This window comes from Bufo bufo, chromosome 3 (assembly GCF_905171765.1).
Source record: "Bufo bufo chromosome 3, aBufBuf1.1, whole genome shotgun sequence".
Lineage (NCBI taxonomy): Eukaryota > Metazoa > Chordata > Amphibia > Anura > Bufonidae > Bufo > Bufo bufo.
In genome coordinates this window covers 636,908,121-636,924,281 of record NC_053391.1, presented here as the reverse complement: position 1 = coordinate 636,924,281, position 16,161 = coordinate 636,908,121, and the positions used below count along the sequence as shown (strand labels likewise).

Sequence of the window (16,161 nt, the reverse complement as noted above, 5' to 3'; positions counted from 1 at the left end):
CCTGGCTGCCATGGTAACCGATCGGAGCCCCAGCATTACACTGCTGGGACTCCGATCGGAACTGCCCACTGCCACCAATGCAGAGACTGAAGAACATTCCCGGCACCCGACCTCTGACAGAACGCTGTGATCCGCACGATTACGCCTCAACTGAGGGGTTAATTGCGCCGGATCGCAGCGTGCAGTCATAGGGGCCGGGATATGGCCAGCACATGAACGCTACGTTGGTATTCAGGCATTCATTGGTGGCGCAGTGACCACAGTCCCTCCCCTCCTCCTCCTACTCTGTTCTTATTGGTGGCCAGCGGCAGCCGCACACAGTGGGGAGGGAGGGACTCCCTCCTTCTCCACTGTGCCGGCTCAGGAGAACATGGTGCGCGCCAAGAGAGTGATCATTCACTACCGCTCCGTGGTCATATCGCGGTCCGGCGATATGCACAAAATCCATATCGTGGCACAAATTTATGTCGCATATCGCCTATATCGCCCACCCCTACTGCCCGGATACGGAATTGTGGACGCGCACTTCCGGGTCCGCAATTCCGTTCCCGAAAAAAATAGAACATGTCCTATTCTTGTCCGCAATTGCGGACAAGAATAGGCATATTCTATTAGTGCTGGCAATGTGCGGTCCACACATTGCCGCTGTCAGTGTTTTGCGGATCCGCAAAACACACACGGATGTGTGAATGGACCCTTACTAAAATAATAGTTTACTGCAGCCCTAGTCCGCAGTATTTAAACTGAAATACTGCGGCAGAAAGCGCTGCGGTTTCTGCTGTTAAAAATATGGCGGTTTCTCTATGTGAACTAGCTTAGCGCGGAATGTTTCCATATGGCACTTCTATTGTACCTGCAGGTCTTGGATTTCATATGGCGACACACCGAGGTTTAATCTGCCAGATTCCTTACAGAACAAACTGACGGGAGCAGCAACACAGGGAGGGTCTGCACTGCTCTGCCATGTGCACAGGGCTCTATCTGCATTTTTTTGGGTGTGCTTTTCAAATTCAGAAAAGCCCTGTGTGAAGGAGGACTAATGAGAGATCCCAGGCTTCATGCAATGGCCTCCTGGACTGAAGGAGAACACACGGGCGGGGGTCAGAGCTGCTCTACCAGCAACCTTTGCACTAACCGCTCCCTCCGCTGTCTGTGTATAAGAGTGACCCATACACAGGCAACCAGCAGATTTCAGTGCGTCGGAGCGCTTTGTTCAATGCGCAGGTTTTCAGGACGCGCTCTCCCATTTTGAGACCAGTATGCCCCATCTGCTGCAGTTTTAGGCCTCACGCCCACGGCCGCGGACCCATTCACTTCAATGGGGCCGCAAAAGATGCGGACAGTACTCTGTGTGCTGTCCGCATCCGTAAAAAAAAAAATATAACCTGTCCTATTCTTGTCCGCGCTTTGCGGACAAGAATAGGCAGTTATATTAAAGGCTGTCTGTGCCGTCCCGCAAATTGCGGAACGCACACCGACGCCATCCGTGTTTTGCGGATCCGCGATTTACGGACCGCAAAACACACAACGGTTGTGTGCCTGAGGCCTTATTCACATAATCTATACTTCTGTGCAGTTTCAGCGTGAAAATCTGCACTGAAAAAACATTTTGGCGCATTGGATTCAAAATTACCAAAATCACATGCAGAACTTCCCATTGCTTTCAAAGGGAAATCTGCATAAACCATACGGTGCTATTTATTTAATTTGTATTATTATTATTATTTTTTTAAACACACAAATGGTTTTAGAAAAGAAAAAATAAAATTAAAAAAAAGTGTCCGGTCCATTCCTGATGCGGATTCTGTGTGGAGTCCACGTCCAGAATTCCACTGAAAATGGCCAGGAATGCAAATCCTCGCTGAAACTGCACCCATAAAAAACAGGAAAAACAACTTGATCCGGATTACACATCAGGTGTTTTTTTTTTCCGTCGCCCAAAATACTGTGTGTGAACCCAGCCTTAGGGCTCACGCCCACAAACAAATGGGGTCCGTGGCGGTATCACAGACATGGGCCGTGTGCACTCCGTGCTGCAGTGCTGACCCATTGACTTAAACCAGATACCGCAAACACAGGACATACATAGGTATGGTTTTGAGCACTATTTCCATAAGGTCTTGTTCACACAGGAATTTATAAAGGTCCTCGACAGAGGTGAGAACAGATATGGGTCCCCCAGCCAGAACCCACATCCCCCGCCTTGGGGGACCCGGCATCTCTGCACGTTGCATCGTCAGCCCACTGACAGTAATGAAAGTTGTGTAATGCTTTATTTCCCCTGCAGGGGCGCCACAGCAGAATCGGCTGACAGATTCTGGCACTGATCCAATGGAGCTGAGCGGCAGTATCGGACACAGCCTGTAGACAGGTGTGGGGCTGTTTCTGGAATAAAGCAGCCGTCTTTTTCTAATCCCGGACCACCCCTTTAACGAACTAGTCCTCCGAGGACCTGTCAAACAAAATGGGCTTAAAGGGATTTTCAGGGCCTAGAAATTTTTTTTTAAAAGAATAAAAAATAAAAAATAGCTGCTTTCTGCTAAAAAGCTGGCTGGTATAAAGCCCCATTCACTTCAAGGGAGCGGAGCTGCAATACCAGAAGCAACCCGTGGACAGGTGTGGCGCTGTCTTTCGGGAAAAAAGCAGCCATGTTTTTCTAATCCTGGACCACCGCTAAACGACCAATGAACATTTGCTATCAGGAACCTGGTGGGGAAAGGGTCGTATGCAAGGAGAATAGCCTACACTGGAGACCGCTTGTTTGAGAGGTGTTCCATTCACTGACAGCAAGCAAAGTTTTTGAAGATGTTGAGGAACTGAAACCGTTGCAGAACTTTCACTGCACAGTGATCCAAGAGGACGACCCACCACGACTTATCACCTATTCCACTACCACAATAACGGGGGTCCCGAGACCCCCTGTTTGAATACAGCGACGCTCACATGGGGGAAGGGGGTCTGATAACGCTGAACTGACTGCCGTGGAAGTAGCAACGAGGAAACGAAAAGCATGGGGGACATAGGACCAGTGTTGGAGCACTCTCTAGTTAGTAGATGGGTCAGCCCTGGAGCACTCCCTAGTACAGGGGTCCACAACCTCCAGCTTCTGAGAAACTACAACTCCCAGCATGCACCACTGACACCTACAGGAGTTCCGAGAACACGCTGGGAGCTGTAGTTTCGCAACAGCTGGAATCCCGGAGGTCGCTGACCTGTCTTGTGTGCACCATGTATTCTTTTGGGAGGGGGCAAAACTGGCGTATGAGACCACGCCCCAAGATAGACAAGGTCAGAGCTGTCCCTTTAAGGGGAAGCAACTCCATAAATCTGGTACAAGCCGCCCCCGGCAGCACGCTTACGCCAATTACACGGCTACAAACGCCCTAATGAATGGGGCCCAAATCCAAGTCTTTCCGCCCTCCTCAAAAGTTCTATTCAGCATTATCTGCACCTGGAAAAGCTGGGTGACTGCAAAACAGTGGGGGGGCAAACACCCAACTTTACCAGGGTCCAGAATGGCCGCCTGTCTACAGGAGCAGGTTACTAGGCAGGGTGACAGGAGCAGACACACCGCTTGTCACCCAGCTTTCCCAGAGGCAGAGAAGAAGCCTGACAGAAGAGGACAAGTCAAGGACTGGTGGATCCACCTGACAGGAGGCCGGTTCCCAGTGCACGTCCCCTGCTGCACCTGTGGCAATTACCACAGGTGCAATAAAACGCAGAGGACGGCAGCCAGCCGCTGTGTGTAGGTGGGCACCTGCAGCCACCTACCTGCGGGCACAGAGCAGGAGGCTGAGAAGGGGCTCTCCACGGCTACAGCCACAGGCCGCACTGCATCCCCGGCCTCTCGTACAGCCCCACACCGCAAACCAGGCGCACCGGCCCGCAGCCAGCGCTCCGTCCTCTCCTCCAGAGCATGCGCTGCCAGGCCCCGGCCACTTACCATGGTACAGATAGAAGCGATCCTGGAGACTGTCATTAGGATTTCCATCCGCCCGGCGCCATCTTCACCCTTATCACCGCCAGCAGACAGGCCGGAGCCGCGCACTCCCGACACCCGCGGGCACCACGAACCAGGGCGCGGCCCCGACACCCGGCGAAGAGAGGGAGGGAGCAGTGCGCGTGTGCGGGGGCGTAGTGGTGTGTTATTACACAGCAGTCTGAGGGATCGCTTCTCAAACTGGTGGTGTACCTGAAAACGGGCTTGGTTTCCTATAGCAACCAATCAGATTAATCCTTTCATTTTCCAAAAGGGCTCTGAAAAATGAAAGGATCAATCTAATTGGTTGTTGCTATGGGCAACTAAGGCAGATTTCCTTTACACCAGTTTTAATAAATCTTCCCCCAATGTATACAGAGATTCATCAAAACTGGTGCAAAGGAAAAGTGACTTAGTTGCCCATAGCAACCAATCAGATCGATGCTTCATTTTCCAAAGGAGCTGTGAAAAAATGTAAGGTGGATTCTGATTGGTTGCTATGGGCAACTAAGGGCGGGTTTTCATCAGCATTAGTGATTCCGTTATGACGAAATGCAAAACGGAACCCTTTAAGAGGCATTCTGTTTTGCTCCATCCTAATACATTTAACTACATTTTTTACGGACCATATGCAGAACCATTCACTTCAATGGGTCCGCAAAAAAGTTTCCGTATGTCCGTATTTCTGTTCCGCAAGAAAATAGAACATGTCGTATTATGCGGAATGCACACGGACGTCATCCGTATTTTTTGCGGATCCGTTTTTTCGCGGACCGCAAAATACATACGGTTGTGTGCATGAGCCCTTACCAGCAGATCTCACTCCTGACCTGGTTTCTAAGACCCCACGCACACGACCATATGCATCTCGCAGTCCGAATGCTGTCTGCATTTTATTTGTTAACCCATTGTTTTCCATAGGTCCGTGGCCCGCATTTTGTGGACACTATCTATATGGAGAACCCTGTGCTTTTGCATCTGTATGTCAGTTATGCAAAAAATAGAAGATGTCCTATACTTGTCTGCAAAATGCTTACCACAGATCTATTGATGTCAGTGGGTCCGCAAAAAATGTGGCTGCAACACAGACCCTTATTTTGCACATCCTCGATTTGTGGAGACACGGTCATGTGCATGGAGCCTAAGTATTATATCTGGGACTATACTGCAGCTAGCACAGTGATCCTGGTTTTAATATTTAGAGTCTTAGCTTTAAAACAAGACCTGGCTCATAGCTCTAGTTGTCATACAGCCTGAGATATAGCTGTTAGTAGCAGATATCTCATACCTCTTTAGCTACAGAAAATTTACTAGAACTTTAACCTCTTCAGGACACATGACGTACCGGTATGTCATGTGTTGTTCCGATCACTGCTGTCCAGCCGGCTGTGATCGGAACAAGGTGCCTGCTCAAATCATTGAGCAGGCATCTCGGCTAAATGACAGCGACAACAGGGGACCAAAGGAGCCAGAACCCAGCCGCGAGGAGCAGGCGAGCAGGCTTTTTTGCAAGTTTGGCAGAAGGACCCCCCGAGGGTGAGTGGTCACACTGAGTAAGTTATCCGCAGGTAAATCCACATTGAAATCCACTTTTGTTTTTGGTCCAGAATAAGTCAGAGATTTCACTTATTGCACTGCAAAATAATATAATCTGCAGTGATAATCCACTGCATTTCTGCTGCAGTGCATGCTATAGATTTAGGCCAGACACACACAGGTGAGTTCAATGCAATAAATTTGCAACGAGTCAGTAAAGCCTAATTCACACGTCACTGGTTGTGAGTAGGGATGAGCGAATCGACTTCGGATGAAACATCCGAAGTCGATTCTCATAAAACTTAGTTCTAATACTGTACGGAGCAGGAGCTCCGTACAGTATTAGAATGTATTGGCTCCGATGAGCCGAAGTTATTGCTTCGCGAAGTCTGGTGAGATCACGGAGATGCGGAACGGAAGCACGGATCGGAACCACATGGTTCTGTGATGTTTCTGTCCATGCCTCCGCACCGCAATTGCGGACAAGAAAAGGCATTTTCTATGAGAGTGCCGGCGATGTGCGGTCCGCAAAATGCGGAACGCACATTGCCGGTGTTCGTGTTTTGCGGATCCGCAAAATACATACGGACGTGTGAATGGACCCTTAGTGAACGGGGTCTGTTTTAATTATTGTGTACTTGGTTGCTGAATTTCAATACAGATTCTACAACTGATATTCCGGAACAAATATTTGTGTGAACTTTCCCTTAGGACTCCATCTTGTACACTGCTGCCTAAAGACTTGCATAGAGGTACAGAGACCTCTACTTTAGTTATGTACGCATTTCACAAGGGAGGTTGATAGAATCCGACTGTGTATACACAGTCATAGAGGGAAGGCTGTCAATCGCTGATAGGACCGCCTCCCGGACTTCAAAGCCCAGAATGAACAGGAATTTAAGGGGATTCTGTCACCTCGTTTTTGGTTATAGAGCTGCGGACATGCACGGCTAGATCGCCGCTAGCATGTCCGCAATATACCGGTCCTATAGGGCTGTTTCCTTTTATTGTGGGAAGGAACACTATACCGGCACTGCGCATCGCGAGATTACGGCAATCTGACTGTGATGAAAGGAGGAGATTCAGAGGACGCAGGCGGTGCTGGGCTCCTTCACAGGGGGGCATGGCTGGGACCCAGGAAGGTTAGTGCAGCCCCTTGGGCTCCTTACAAGGCTCATTTAGATATCTCTAAAATCTTTTTTTAAACACAATAAAAGAACACAGCCCTATAGGACCGGTATATTGCGGACATGCTAGCGGCGATCTAGCCATGCATGTCCGCAGCACTATAACTGAAAATGAGGTGACAGAATCCCTTTAAATGAATCTGAATCTTTTCCAAAGAGACTCTGTATCTGCTCGTCTCCTCCTTCTCTATAACATGCCGCCTGTAGCTTACATTGCAATTTCATGGTGACAAATTCCCTAGGATATGCCCCCATTGTCTTATAGGTGCGGGTCCCACTGGTGGGAATGGAGACCCGCAAGTCAAGGAGGGCGCACTGCGCATACGCAGCCGCCCTCCATTAATTTTCTATGGGGCCGGGGACTCGGCTATTTCCGTCACCCCCATAGAAATGAACGGGAGCGGGCGCCGCGCATGCGCGGTACGCTCCTATTCACTTCTATGGGAGCTGGCTTGGTGGTGGACCGGACCGAAGTCCTCCAGCCACCACCTTGCGGGGCTCCATTCTCTATATAGGTGCGGGTCCCAGCGCTGGTACCCACACCTATAAGACAATGGGGGCATATCCTAGCGATATGCCCCCATTGTATGTGATGAGACAACCCCTTTGATGGAGTTGTTCCACTACAAACACTTATCACCATCCAGAGAATAGGTATAAGGCATAAGTGTGTAGTGAAGTTCCGATCACTAGAAGGGGGAGCCCAATTTCCCCGGGCCCCACACAATGTACTTACCTCGCTCCCTGACACCCGCATTGCTTCTGAGGCCAGTATGGCCGCCGCTGCATCTCTCTGTCACACGGATGAAAACATCTGGCATTGGGGGGGTTTGCCAATGTCTTTGCCATAAACGGGAAGAGAGAAGGGAGACGACACATGCGCACTGCCTCCTTTTAAAGCTGATAGGCGGGGGTGCCGGGTGTCGGATCCCCGCCACTGTGATATTGATGACCTAATGTGAGGATAGGTAATCAATATTATAAAGCCCAGACAACCCCTTTAAGGGTGTCTATCTGATAATTCCTGCTCCCACTATAGGAATATAGTATAGGTGACCTGAAAGGAGGAATATTAGGGTGCAGTTGGGGGGAATTAAATGTCAGCTGAACAACACGTCATCTATATGGTCAGCTTAACTTCTCTCATCTATGCAAAGAAAGCAGTATTTGTTGTCCAGTACAGTAGGCCATAGTCGGCAGATTGCCTGCAGATCCCAACATGCAATATCTACAGTGCCTTGCAAAAGTATTCACCCCCTTGACTTTTTCATATTTTGTTACATTACAGCCTTAAGTTCAATGTTTTGTTAATCTGAATTTTGTGTGATGGATCAGAACACAATAGTCTTAAGTTGGTGAAGTGAAATGAGAAAAATATATAAATAAAACTATTGTTTAGAAATAGAAAACAGAAAATTGACATGTGCGTATGTATTCACCCCCTTTGTTAGGAAGCCCATAAAACGTTCTGGTGCAACCAATTACCTTCAGAAGTCACATCATTAGTGTATGATGTCCACCTGCGTGCAATCTAAGTGTCACATGATCTGTCATTACATATACACACCTTTTTTGAAATGCCCCAGAGGCTGCAACACCTAAGCAAGAGGCATCACTAACCAAACACTGCCATGAAGACCAAGGAACTCTCCAAACAAGTAAGGGACAATGTTGTTGAGAAGTACAAGTCAGGGTTAGGTTATAAAAAAATATCCAGATCTTTGATGATCCCCAGGAGCACCATCAAATCTATCATAACCAAATGAAAAGAACATGGCACAACAGCAAACCTGCCAAGAGACGGCCGCCCACCAAAACTCATGGACCGGGCAAGTAGGGTATTAATCAGAGAGGCAGTGCAGAGACCTAAGGTAACCCTGGAGGAGCTGCAGAGTTCCACAGCAGAGACTGGAGTATCTGTACATAGGACGACAATAAGCCGTACGCTCCATAGAGTTAGGATTATGGAAGAGTGGCCAGAAGAAAGACATTACTTTCAGCTAAAAACAAAAAGGCACGTTGTGAGTTTGCGAAAAGGCATGTGGGAGACTCCCAAAATGTATGGAGGAAGGTGATCTGGTATGAGGAGACTAACATTGAACTTTTCGGCCATCAAAGAAAACGCTGTGTCTGGCGCAAACCCAACACATCACATCACCCAAAGAACCCCATCCCCACAGTGAGACATGGTGGTGGCAGCATCATGCTGTGGGGATGGGACTGGGAAACTGGTCAGAGTTGAGGGAAATATGGATGGTGCTAAATACAGGGATATACTTGAGCAAAACCTGTACCACTCTGTGCGTGATTTGAGGCTAGGACGGAGGTTCACCTTCCAGCCGGACAATGACCCCAAACACACTGATAAAGCAACACTTAAGTGGTTTAGGCCTCTTTCACATGGGCGAGTATTCCGCGCGGATGCGATGCGCGAGTTGAACGCATTGCACCCGCACTGAATCCGGACCCATTCATTTCTATGGGGCTGTACACATGAGCGGTGATTTTCACGCATCACTTGTGCGTTGCGTGAAAATCGCAGCATGCTCCTCTTTGTGTGTTTTTCACGTAACGCAGGCGGTGCGATTTTCACGGTTGCTAGGTGACGATCGGGATGGGGACCCGATCATTATTATTTTCCCTTATAACATCGTTATAAGGGAAAATAATAGCATTCTGAATACAGAATGCATAGTACAATAGGGCTGGAGGTGTTAAAAAAAAAAGAAATTTTTTTTAAACTCACCTTAATCCACTTGTTCGCGCAGCCGGCATCTCTTCTGTCTTCTTTTATGAAGAATAGGACCTTTGATGACGTCACTACGTTCATCACATGGTCTGTCACATGATCCATCACCATAGTGATGGATCATGTGACGGACCGTGTGATGAGCGTAGTGACGTCATCAAAGGTCCTATTCCTCACAGAACAAGACAGAAGAGATTTTGGCTGCACAAACAAGTGGATTAAAGTGAGTTACATTTTTTTTTTTAACCCCTCCAGCCCTATTGTACTATTTTCCCTTATAACCATGTTATAAGGGGAAATAATACAATCTACACTACAACTAACCCAAACGTGAACTTCAGTGAAGAAGTTCGGGTCTGGGTACCACAGTCAGTTTTTTATCACGCTCGTGCAAAATACATTGCACCCGCGCGATAAAAACTGAACATCGGAACGCAATCGCAGTCAAAACTGACTGCAATTGCGTACCTACTCGTGCGGGTTTTGCAGCAATGCACCGGGACGTATCCGGACCTAATCCGGACACGCTCGTCTGCAAGGGGCCTTAAAGGGACACTGACAGGCCCAATAAGCATATTTAGCTATATACAGTCAGGTCCATAAATATTGGGACATTGACACAATTCTAAAAATTTTGGCTCTATACACCACCACAATGGATTTGAAATGAAATGAAAGAGATGTGCTTTAAATGCAGACTGTCAGCTTTAATTTGAGGGCATTTACATCCAAATCAGGTGAACGGTGTAGGAATTACAACAGTTTGCATATGTGCCTCCCACTTGTTAAGGGTCCAAAAGTAATGGGACAATTGGCTTCTCAGCTGTTCCATGGCCGGGTGTGTGTTATTCCCTCATTATCTTAATTACAATGAGCAGATAAAAGGTCCAGAGTTCATCTCCAGTCTGCTATTTGCATTTTGAATCTGTTGCTGTCAACTCTCAAGATGAGATCCAAAGAGCTGTCACTATCAGTGAAGCAAGCCATCATTAGGCTGAAAAAACACAACAAACCCATCAGAGAGATAGCAAAAACATTAGGCGCGGCCAAAACAACTGTCTGGAACATTCTTAACCACCTCAGCCCCCAGTGCTTAAACACCCTGAAAGACCAGGCCACTTTTTACACTTCTGACCTACCGTTTCACCGTTTATTGCTCGGTCATGCAACTTACCACCCAAATGAATTTTACCTCCTTTTCTTCTCACTAATAGAGCTTTCATTTGGTGGTATTTCATTGCTGCTGACATTTTTACTTTTTTTGTTATTAATCGAAATTTAACGATTTTTTTGCAAAAAAATGACATTTTTCACTTTCAGGTGTAAAAATTTGCAAAAAAAACGACATCCATATATAAATTTTTCTCAAAATGTATTGTTCTACATGTCTTTGATAAAAAAAAATGTTTGGGTAAAAAAAAAATGGTTTGGGTAAAAGTTATAGCGTTTACAAACTATGGTACAAAAATGTGAATTTCCGCTTTTTGAAGCAGCTCTGACTTTCTGAGCACCTGTCATGTTTCCTGAGGTTCTACAATGGCCAGACAGTACAAACACACCACAAATGACCCCATTTCGGAAAGTAGACACCCTAAGGTATTCGCTGATGGGCATAGTGAGTTCATAGAACTTTTTATTTTTTGTCACAAGTCAGCGGAAAATGATGATTTTTTTTTCTTTTTTTTCTTACAATATCTCATATTCCACTAACTTGTGACAAAAAATAAAAACTTCTATGAACTCACTATGCCCATCAGCGAATACCTTGGGGTGTCTTCTTTCCAAAATGGGGTCACTTGTGGGGTAGTTATACTGCCCTGGCATTCTAGGGGCCCAAATGTGTGGTAAGTAGTTTGAAATCAAAATCTGTAAAAAATGGCCGGTGAAATCCGAAAAGTTGCTCTTTGGAATGTGGGCCCTTTTGCCCACCTAGGCTGCAAAAAAGTGTCACACATGTGGTATCTCCGTACTCAGGAGAAGTTGGGCAATGTGTTTTGGGGTGTCATTTTACATATACCCATGCTGGGTGAGATAAATATCTTGGTCAAATGCCAACTTTGTATATAAAAATGGGAAAAGTTGTCTTTTGCCAAGATATTTCTCTCACCCAGCATGGGTATATGTAAAATGACACCCCAAAACACATTGCCCAACTTCTCCCGAGTACAGCGATACCACATGTGTGACATTTTTTTGCAGCCTAGGTGGGCAAAGGGGCCCACATTCCAAAGAGCACCTTTCGGATTTCACCGGCCATTTTTTACAGATTTTGATTTCAAACCACTTCTCACGCATTCGGCCCCTAAAATGCCAGGGCAGCAGGCTTGGACTGGCCCACAGGGGTACAGGGGAATCCCCCGGTGGGCCCCTGAGCAAGGTGGGCCCCTAGTCTCCCACCCCTGGCACAAGTGGCACATAACACAGTAGATTTACTGCACTAAATACATATATTCCATGTACAGGACCTCAATCAGCCGATGTTCATATAAAAAATTTGTTAGATTATTGATTATATTTAAATGTATCCGTATAGTGGCCCCCCAAAATAAATTTTACTGGTGGCCCTAGGTGCCCCAGTCCGACACTGCAGGGCAGTATAACTACCCCACAAGTGACCCCATTTTGGACAGAAGACACCCCAAGGTATTTCGTGATGGGCATAGTGAGTTCATGGAAGTTTTTATTTTTTGTCACAAGTTAGTGGAATATGAGACTTTGTAAGAAAAAAAAAAAGAAAAAAATCATCATTTTCCGCTAACTTGTGACAAAAAATATAAAATTCTAGGAACTCGCCATGTGTCTCACGGAATACCTTGGGGTGTCTTCTTTCCAAAATGGGGTCACTTGTGGGGTAGTTATACTGCCCTGGCATTTTCCAGGGGCCCTAATGTGTGGTAAGTAGGTAAATGACCTGTGAAATCCTAAAGGTGCTCTTTGGAATGTGGGCCCCTTTGCCCACCTAGGCTGCCAAAAAGTGTCACACATGTGGTATCACCGTATTCAGGAGAAGTTGGGCAATGTGTTTTGGGGTGTCTTTTTACATATACTCATGCTGGGTGAGAGAAATATCTCGGCAAAAGACAACTTTTCCCATTTTTTATACAAAGTTGGCATTTGACCAAGATATTTATCTCACCCAGCATGGGTATATGTAAAATGACACCCCAAAACTCATTGCCCAACTTCTCCTGAGTACGGCGATACCACATGTGTGACACTTTTTTGCAGCCTAGATGCGCAAAAGGGCCCACATTCCTTTTATGAGGGTATTTTTAGACATTTGGATCCCAGACTTCTTCTCACGCTTTAGGGCCCCTAGAATGCCAGGGCAGTATAAATACCCCACATGTGACCCCATTTTGGAAAGAAGACACCCCAAGGTATTCAATGAGGGGCCTGGCGAGTTCATAGAAATTTTTTTTTTTTTTGGCACAAGTTAGCGGAAATTGATATTTTTTTTTTCTCACAAAGTCTCCCTTTCTGCTAACTTGGGACAAAAATTTCAATCTTTCATGGACTCAATATGCCCCTCACGGAATACCTTGGGGTGTCTTCTTTCCGAAATGGGGTCACATGTGGGGTATTTATACTGCCCTGGCATTCTAGGGGCCCTAAAGCGTGAGAAGTCTGGAATATAAATGTCTAAAAAAATTTACGCATTTGGATTCTGTGAGGGGTATGGTGAGTTCATGTGAGATTTTATTTTTTGACACAAGTTAGTGGAATATGAGACTTTGTAAGAAAAAAAAAAAAAATTCCGCAAACTTGGGCCAAAAAAATGTCTGAATGGAGCCTTACAGAGGGGTGATCAATGACAGGGGGGTGATCAATGACAGGGGGGTGATCAATGACAGTGGGGTGATCAGGGAGTCTATATGGGGTGATCACCCCCCTGTAAGGCTCCATTCAGATGTCCGTATGTGTTTTGCGGATCCGATCCATGTATCAGTGGATCCGTAAAAATCATACGGACATCTGAATGCAGCCTTACAGGGGGGTGATCAATGACAGGGGGGTGATCAATGACAGGGGGGTGATCAATGACAGGGGGGTGATCAGGGAGTCTATATGGGGTGATCACCCCCCTGTAAGGCTCCATTCAGATGTCCGTATGTGTTTTGCGGATCCGATCCATGTATCAGTGGATCCGTAAAAATCATACGGACATCTGAATGCAGCCTTACAGAGGGGTGATCAATGACAGGGGGGTGATCAGGGAGTCTATATGGGGTGATCACCCCCGTCATTGATCACCCTCCTGTAAGGCTCCATTCAGACGTCCGTATGCGTTTTGCGGATCCGATCCATCTATCAGTGGATCCGTAAAAATCATACGGACATCTGAATAGAGCCTTACAGGGGGGTGATCAATGACAGGGGGGTGATCAATGACAGGGGGGTGATCAGGGAGTCTATATGGGGTGATCAGGGGTTCATAAGGGGTTAATAAGTGACAGGGGGGGGGTGTAGTGTAGTGGTGTTTGGTGCTACTTTACTGAGCTACCTGTGTCCTCTGGTGGTCGATCCAAACAAAGGGGACCACCAGAGGACCAGGTAGCAGGTATATTAGACGCTGTTATCAAAACAGCGTCTAATATACCTGTTAGGGGTTAAAAAAATCACATCTCCAGCCTGCCAGCGAACGATCGCTGCTGGCAGGCTGGAGATCCACTCGCTTACCTTCCGATCCTGTGAACGCGAGATGACGCGTATATGCGTGACTCTGCGCAGCGCTGCCACCTCCGGAACGCGAATCTGCGTTAGGCGGTCCGGAGGTGGTTAAAAAGAAGGAACGCACCGATGAGCTTAGCAACACCAAAAGACCTGGAAGACCACGGAAAACAACTGTGGTGGAAACGAATAATTCTTTCTCTGGTGAAGAAAACACCCTTCACAACAGTTGGCCAGATCAAGAACACTTTCCAGGAGGTAGGTGTATGTGTGTCAAAGTCAACAATCAAGAGAAGACTTCACCAGAGTGAATACAGAGGGTTCACCACAAGATGTAAACCATTGGTGAGCCTCAAAAACAGGAAGGCCAGATTAGAGTTTGCCAAACGACATCTAAAAAAGCCTTCACAGTTCTGGAACAACATTCTAAGGACAGATGAGACCAAGATCAACTTGTACCAGAGTGATGGGAAGAGAAGAGTATAGAGAAGGAAAGGAACTGCTCATGATCCTAAGCACACCATCTCATTAGTGAAGAATGGTGGTGGTAGTGTCATGGCGTGGGCATGTATGGCTGCCAATGGAACTGGTTCTCTAGTATTTATTAATGATGTGACTGCTGACAAAAGCAGCAGGATGAATTCTGAAGTGTTTCGGGCAATATTATCTGCTCATATTCAGCCAAATGCTTCAGAACTCATTGGACGGCGCTTCACAGTGCAGATGGACAATGACCCAAAGCATACTGCAAAAGCAACCAAAGAGGTTTTTAAGGGAAAGAAGCGGAATGTTATGCAATGGCCAAGTCAATCTCCTGACCTGAATCCGATTGAGCATGCATTTCACTTGCTGAAGACAAAACTAAAGGGAAAATGCCCCAAGAACAAGCAGGAACTGAAGACAGTTGCAGTAGAGGCCTGGCAGAGCATCACCAGGGATGAAACCCAGCGTCTGGTGATGTCTATGCGTTCCAGACTTCAGGCTGTAATTGACTGCAAAGGATTTGCAACCAAGTATTAAAAAGTGAAAGTTTGATTTATGATTATTATTCTGTCCCATTACTTTTGGTTCCTTAACAAGTGGGAGGCACATATGCAAACTGTTGTAATTCCTACACCGTTCACCTGATTTGGATGTAAATACCCTCAAATTAAAGCTGCCAGTCTGCAGTTAAAGCACATCTTGTTCGTTTCACTTCAAATCCATTGTGGTGGTGTATAGAGCCAAAAATGTTAGAATTGTGTCAGTGTCCCAATATTTATGGACCTGACTGTATATGACTGCACAGGTCTTCTAATGTGTATTAAAATCATATAAGTATAACCCCCTGTCCACCTTTTAAATACAGTAAACTCATGTTTTATAACCTGATAGAATCGTCTTCTTTCTGCCCAAGGGGCGGCGTTTCAGCTTCACTTCTGCCCAGCCAGCCGCCCCCCAACCGCCGTTTTGAAGCGCCGCCCAGCTCATCAATATTCACTTCGCTGGGCGGCTTCTGCTGTCCCCGACGTTACGAGATCCGGCGCATGCCCAATACAAAGCTATGGGCATCGGACTCTATTTCATCTTCAGCGCATGCGCCCGGCACCCTCACTGGCTGGGATCACATAGCGCCTGCGTCCCCTCTGCTTCTTTGAGGCCGCTTCAGCCTCTGCGTTCTGCGCCGGGCACTATTCAGAGCAGCGCTTCAGATCGCTGCTCTCAAACACATCAGAAGGGGTTAAATACTAGCTTTGTATTGGGCATGCGCCGGATCTCGTAACGTCGGGGACAGCAGAAGCCGCCCAGCGAAGTGAATATTGATGAGCTGGGCGGCGCTTCAGAGCGGCGGTTGGGGGCGGCTGGCTGGGCAGAAGTGAAGCTGAAACGCCGCCCCTTGGGCAGAAAGAAGACGATTCTATCAGGTTATAAAACATGAGTTTGCTGTATTTATAAGGTGGACAGGGGGTTATACTTATATGATTTTAATACACATTAGAAGACCTGTGCATGAATATATATAGCTACATATGATTATTGGGCCTGTCAGTGTCCCTTTA

General features: G+C 46.8%; 1 protein-coding gene across 1 annotated transcript in view; it reads right to left on the bottom strand.

Moving 5' to 3' along the window:
* USP12 (ubiquitin specific peptidase 12) overlaps window positions 1-7,459 on the bottom strand; it is a 70,307-nt gene extending 62,848 nt beyond the window's left edge. The window contains exons 1-2 of the mRNA XM_040422447.1: window positions 7,439-7,459; window positions 3,944-4,192 (exon numbers count right to left, since the gene is read on the bottom strand). Coding sequence (XP_040278381.1) covers window positions 3,944-4,192; window positions 7,439-7,459 — 270 coding nt within the window. The remainder of the gene's footprint in view (window positions 1-3,943; window positions 4,193-7,438) is intronic.
* Window positions 7,460-16,161: the final 8,702 nt, after the last annotated feature.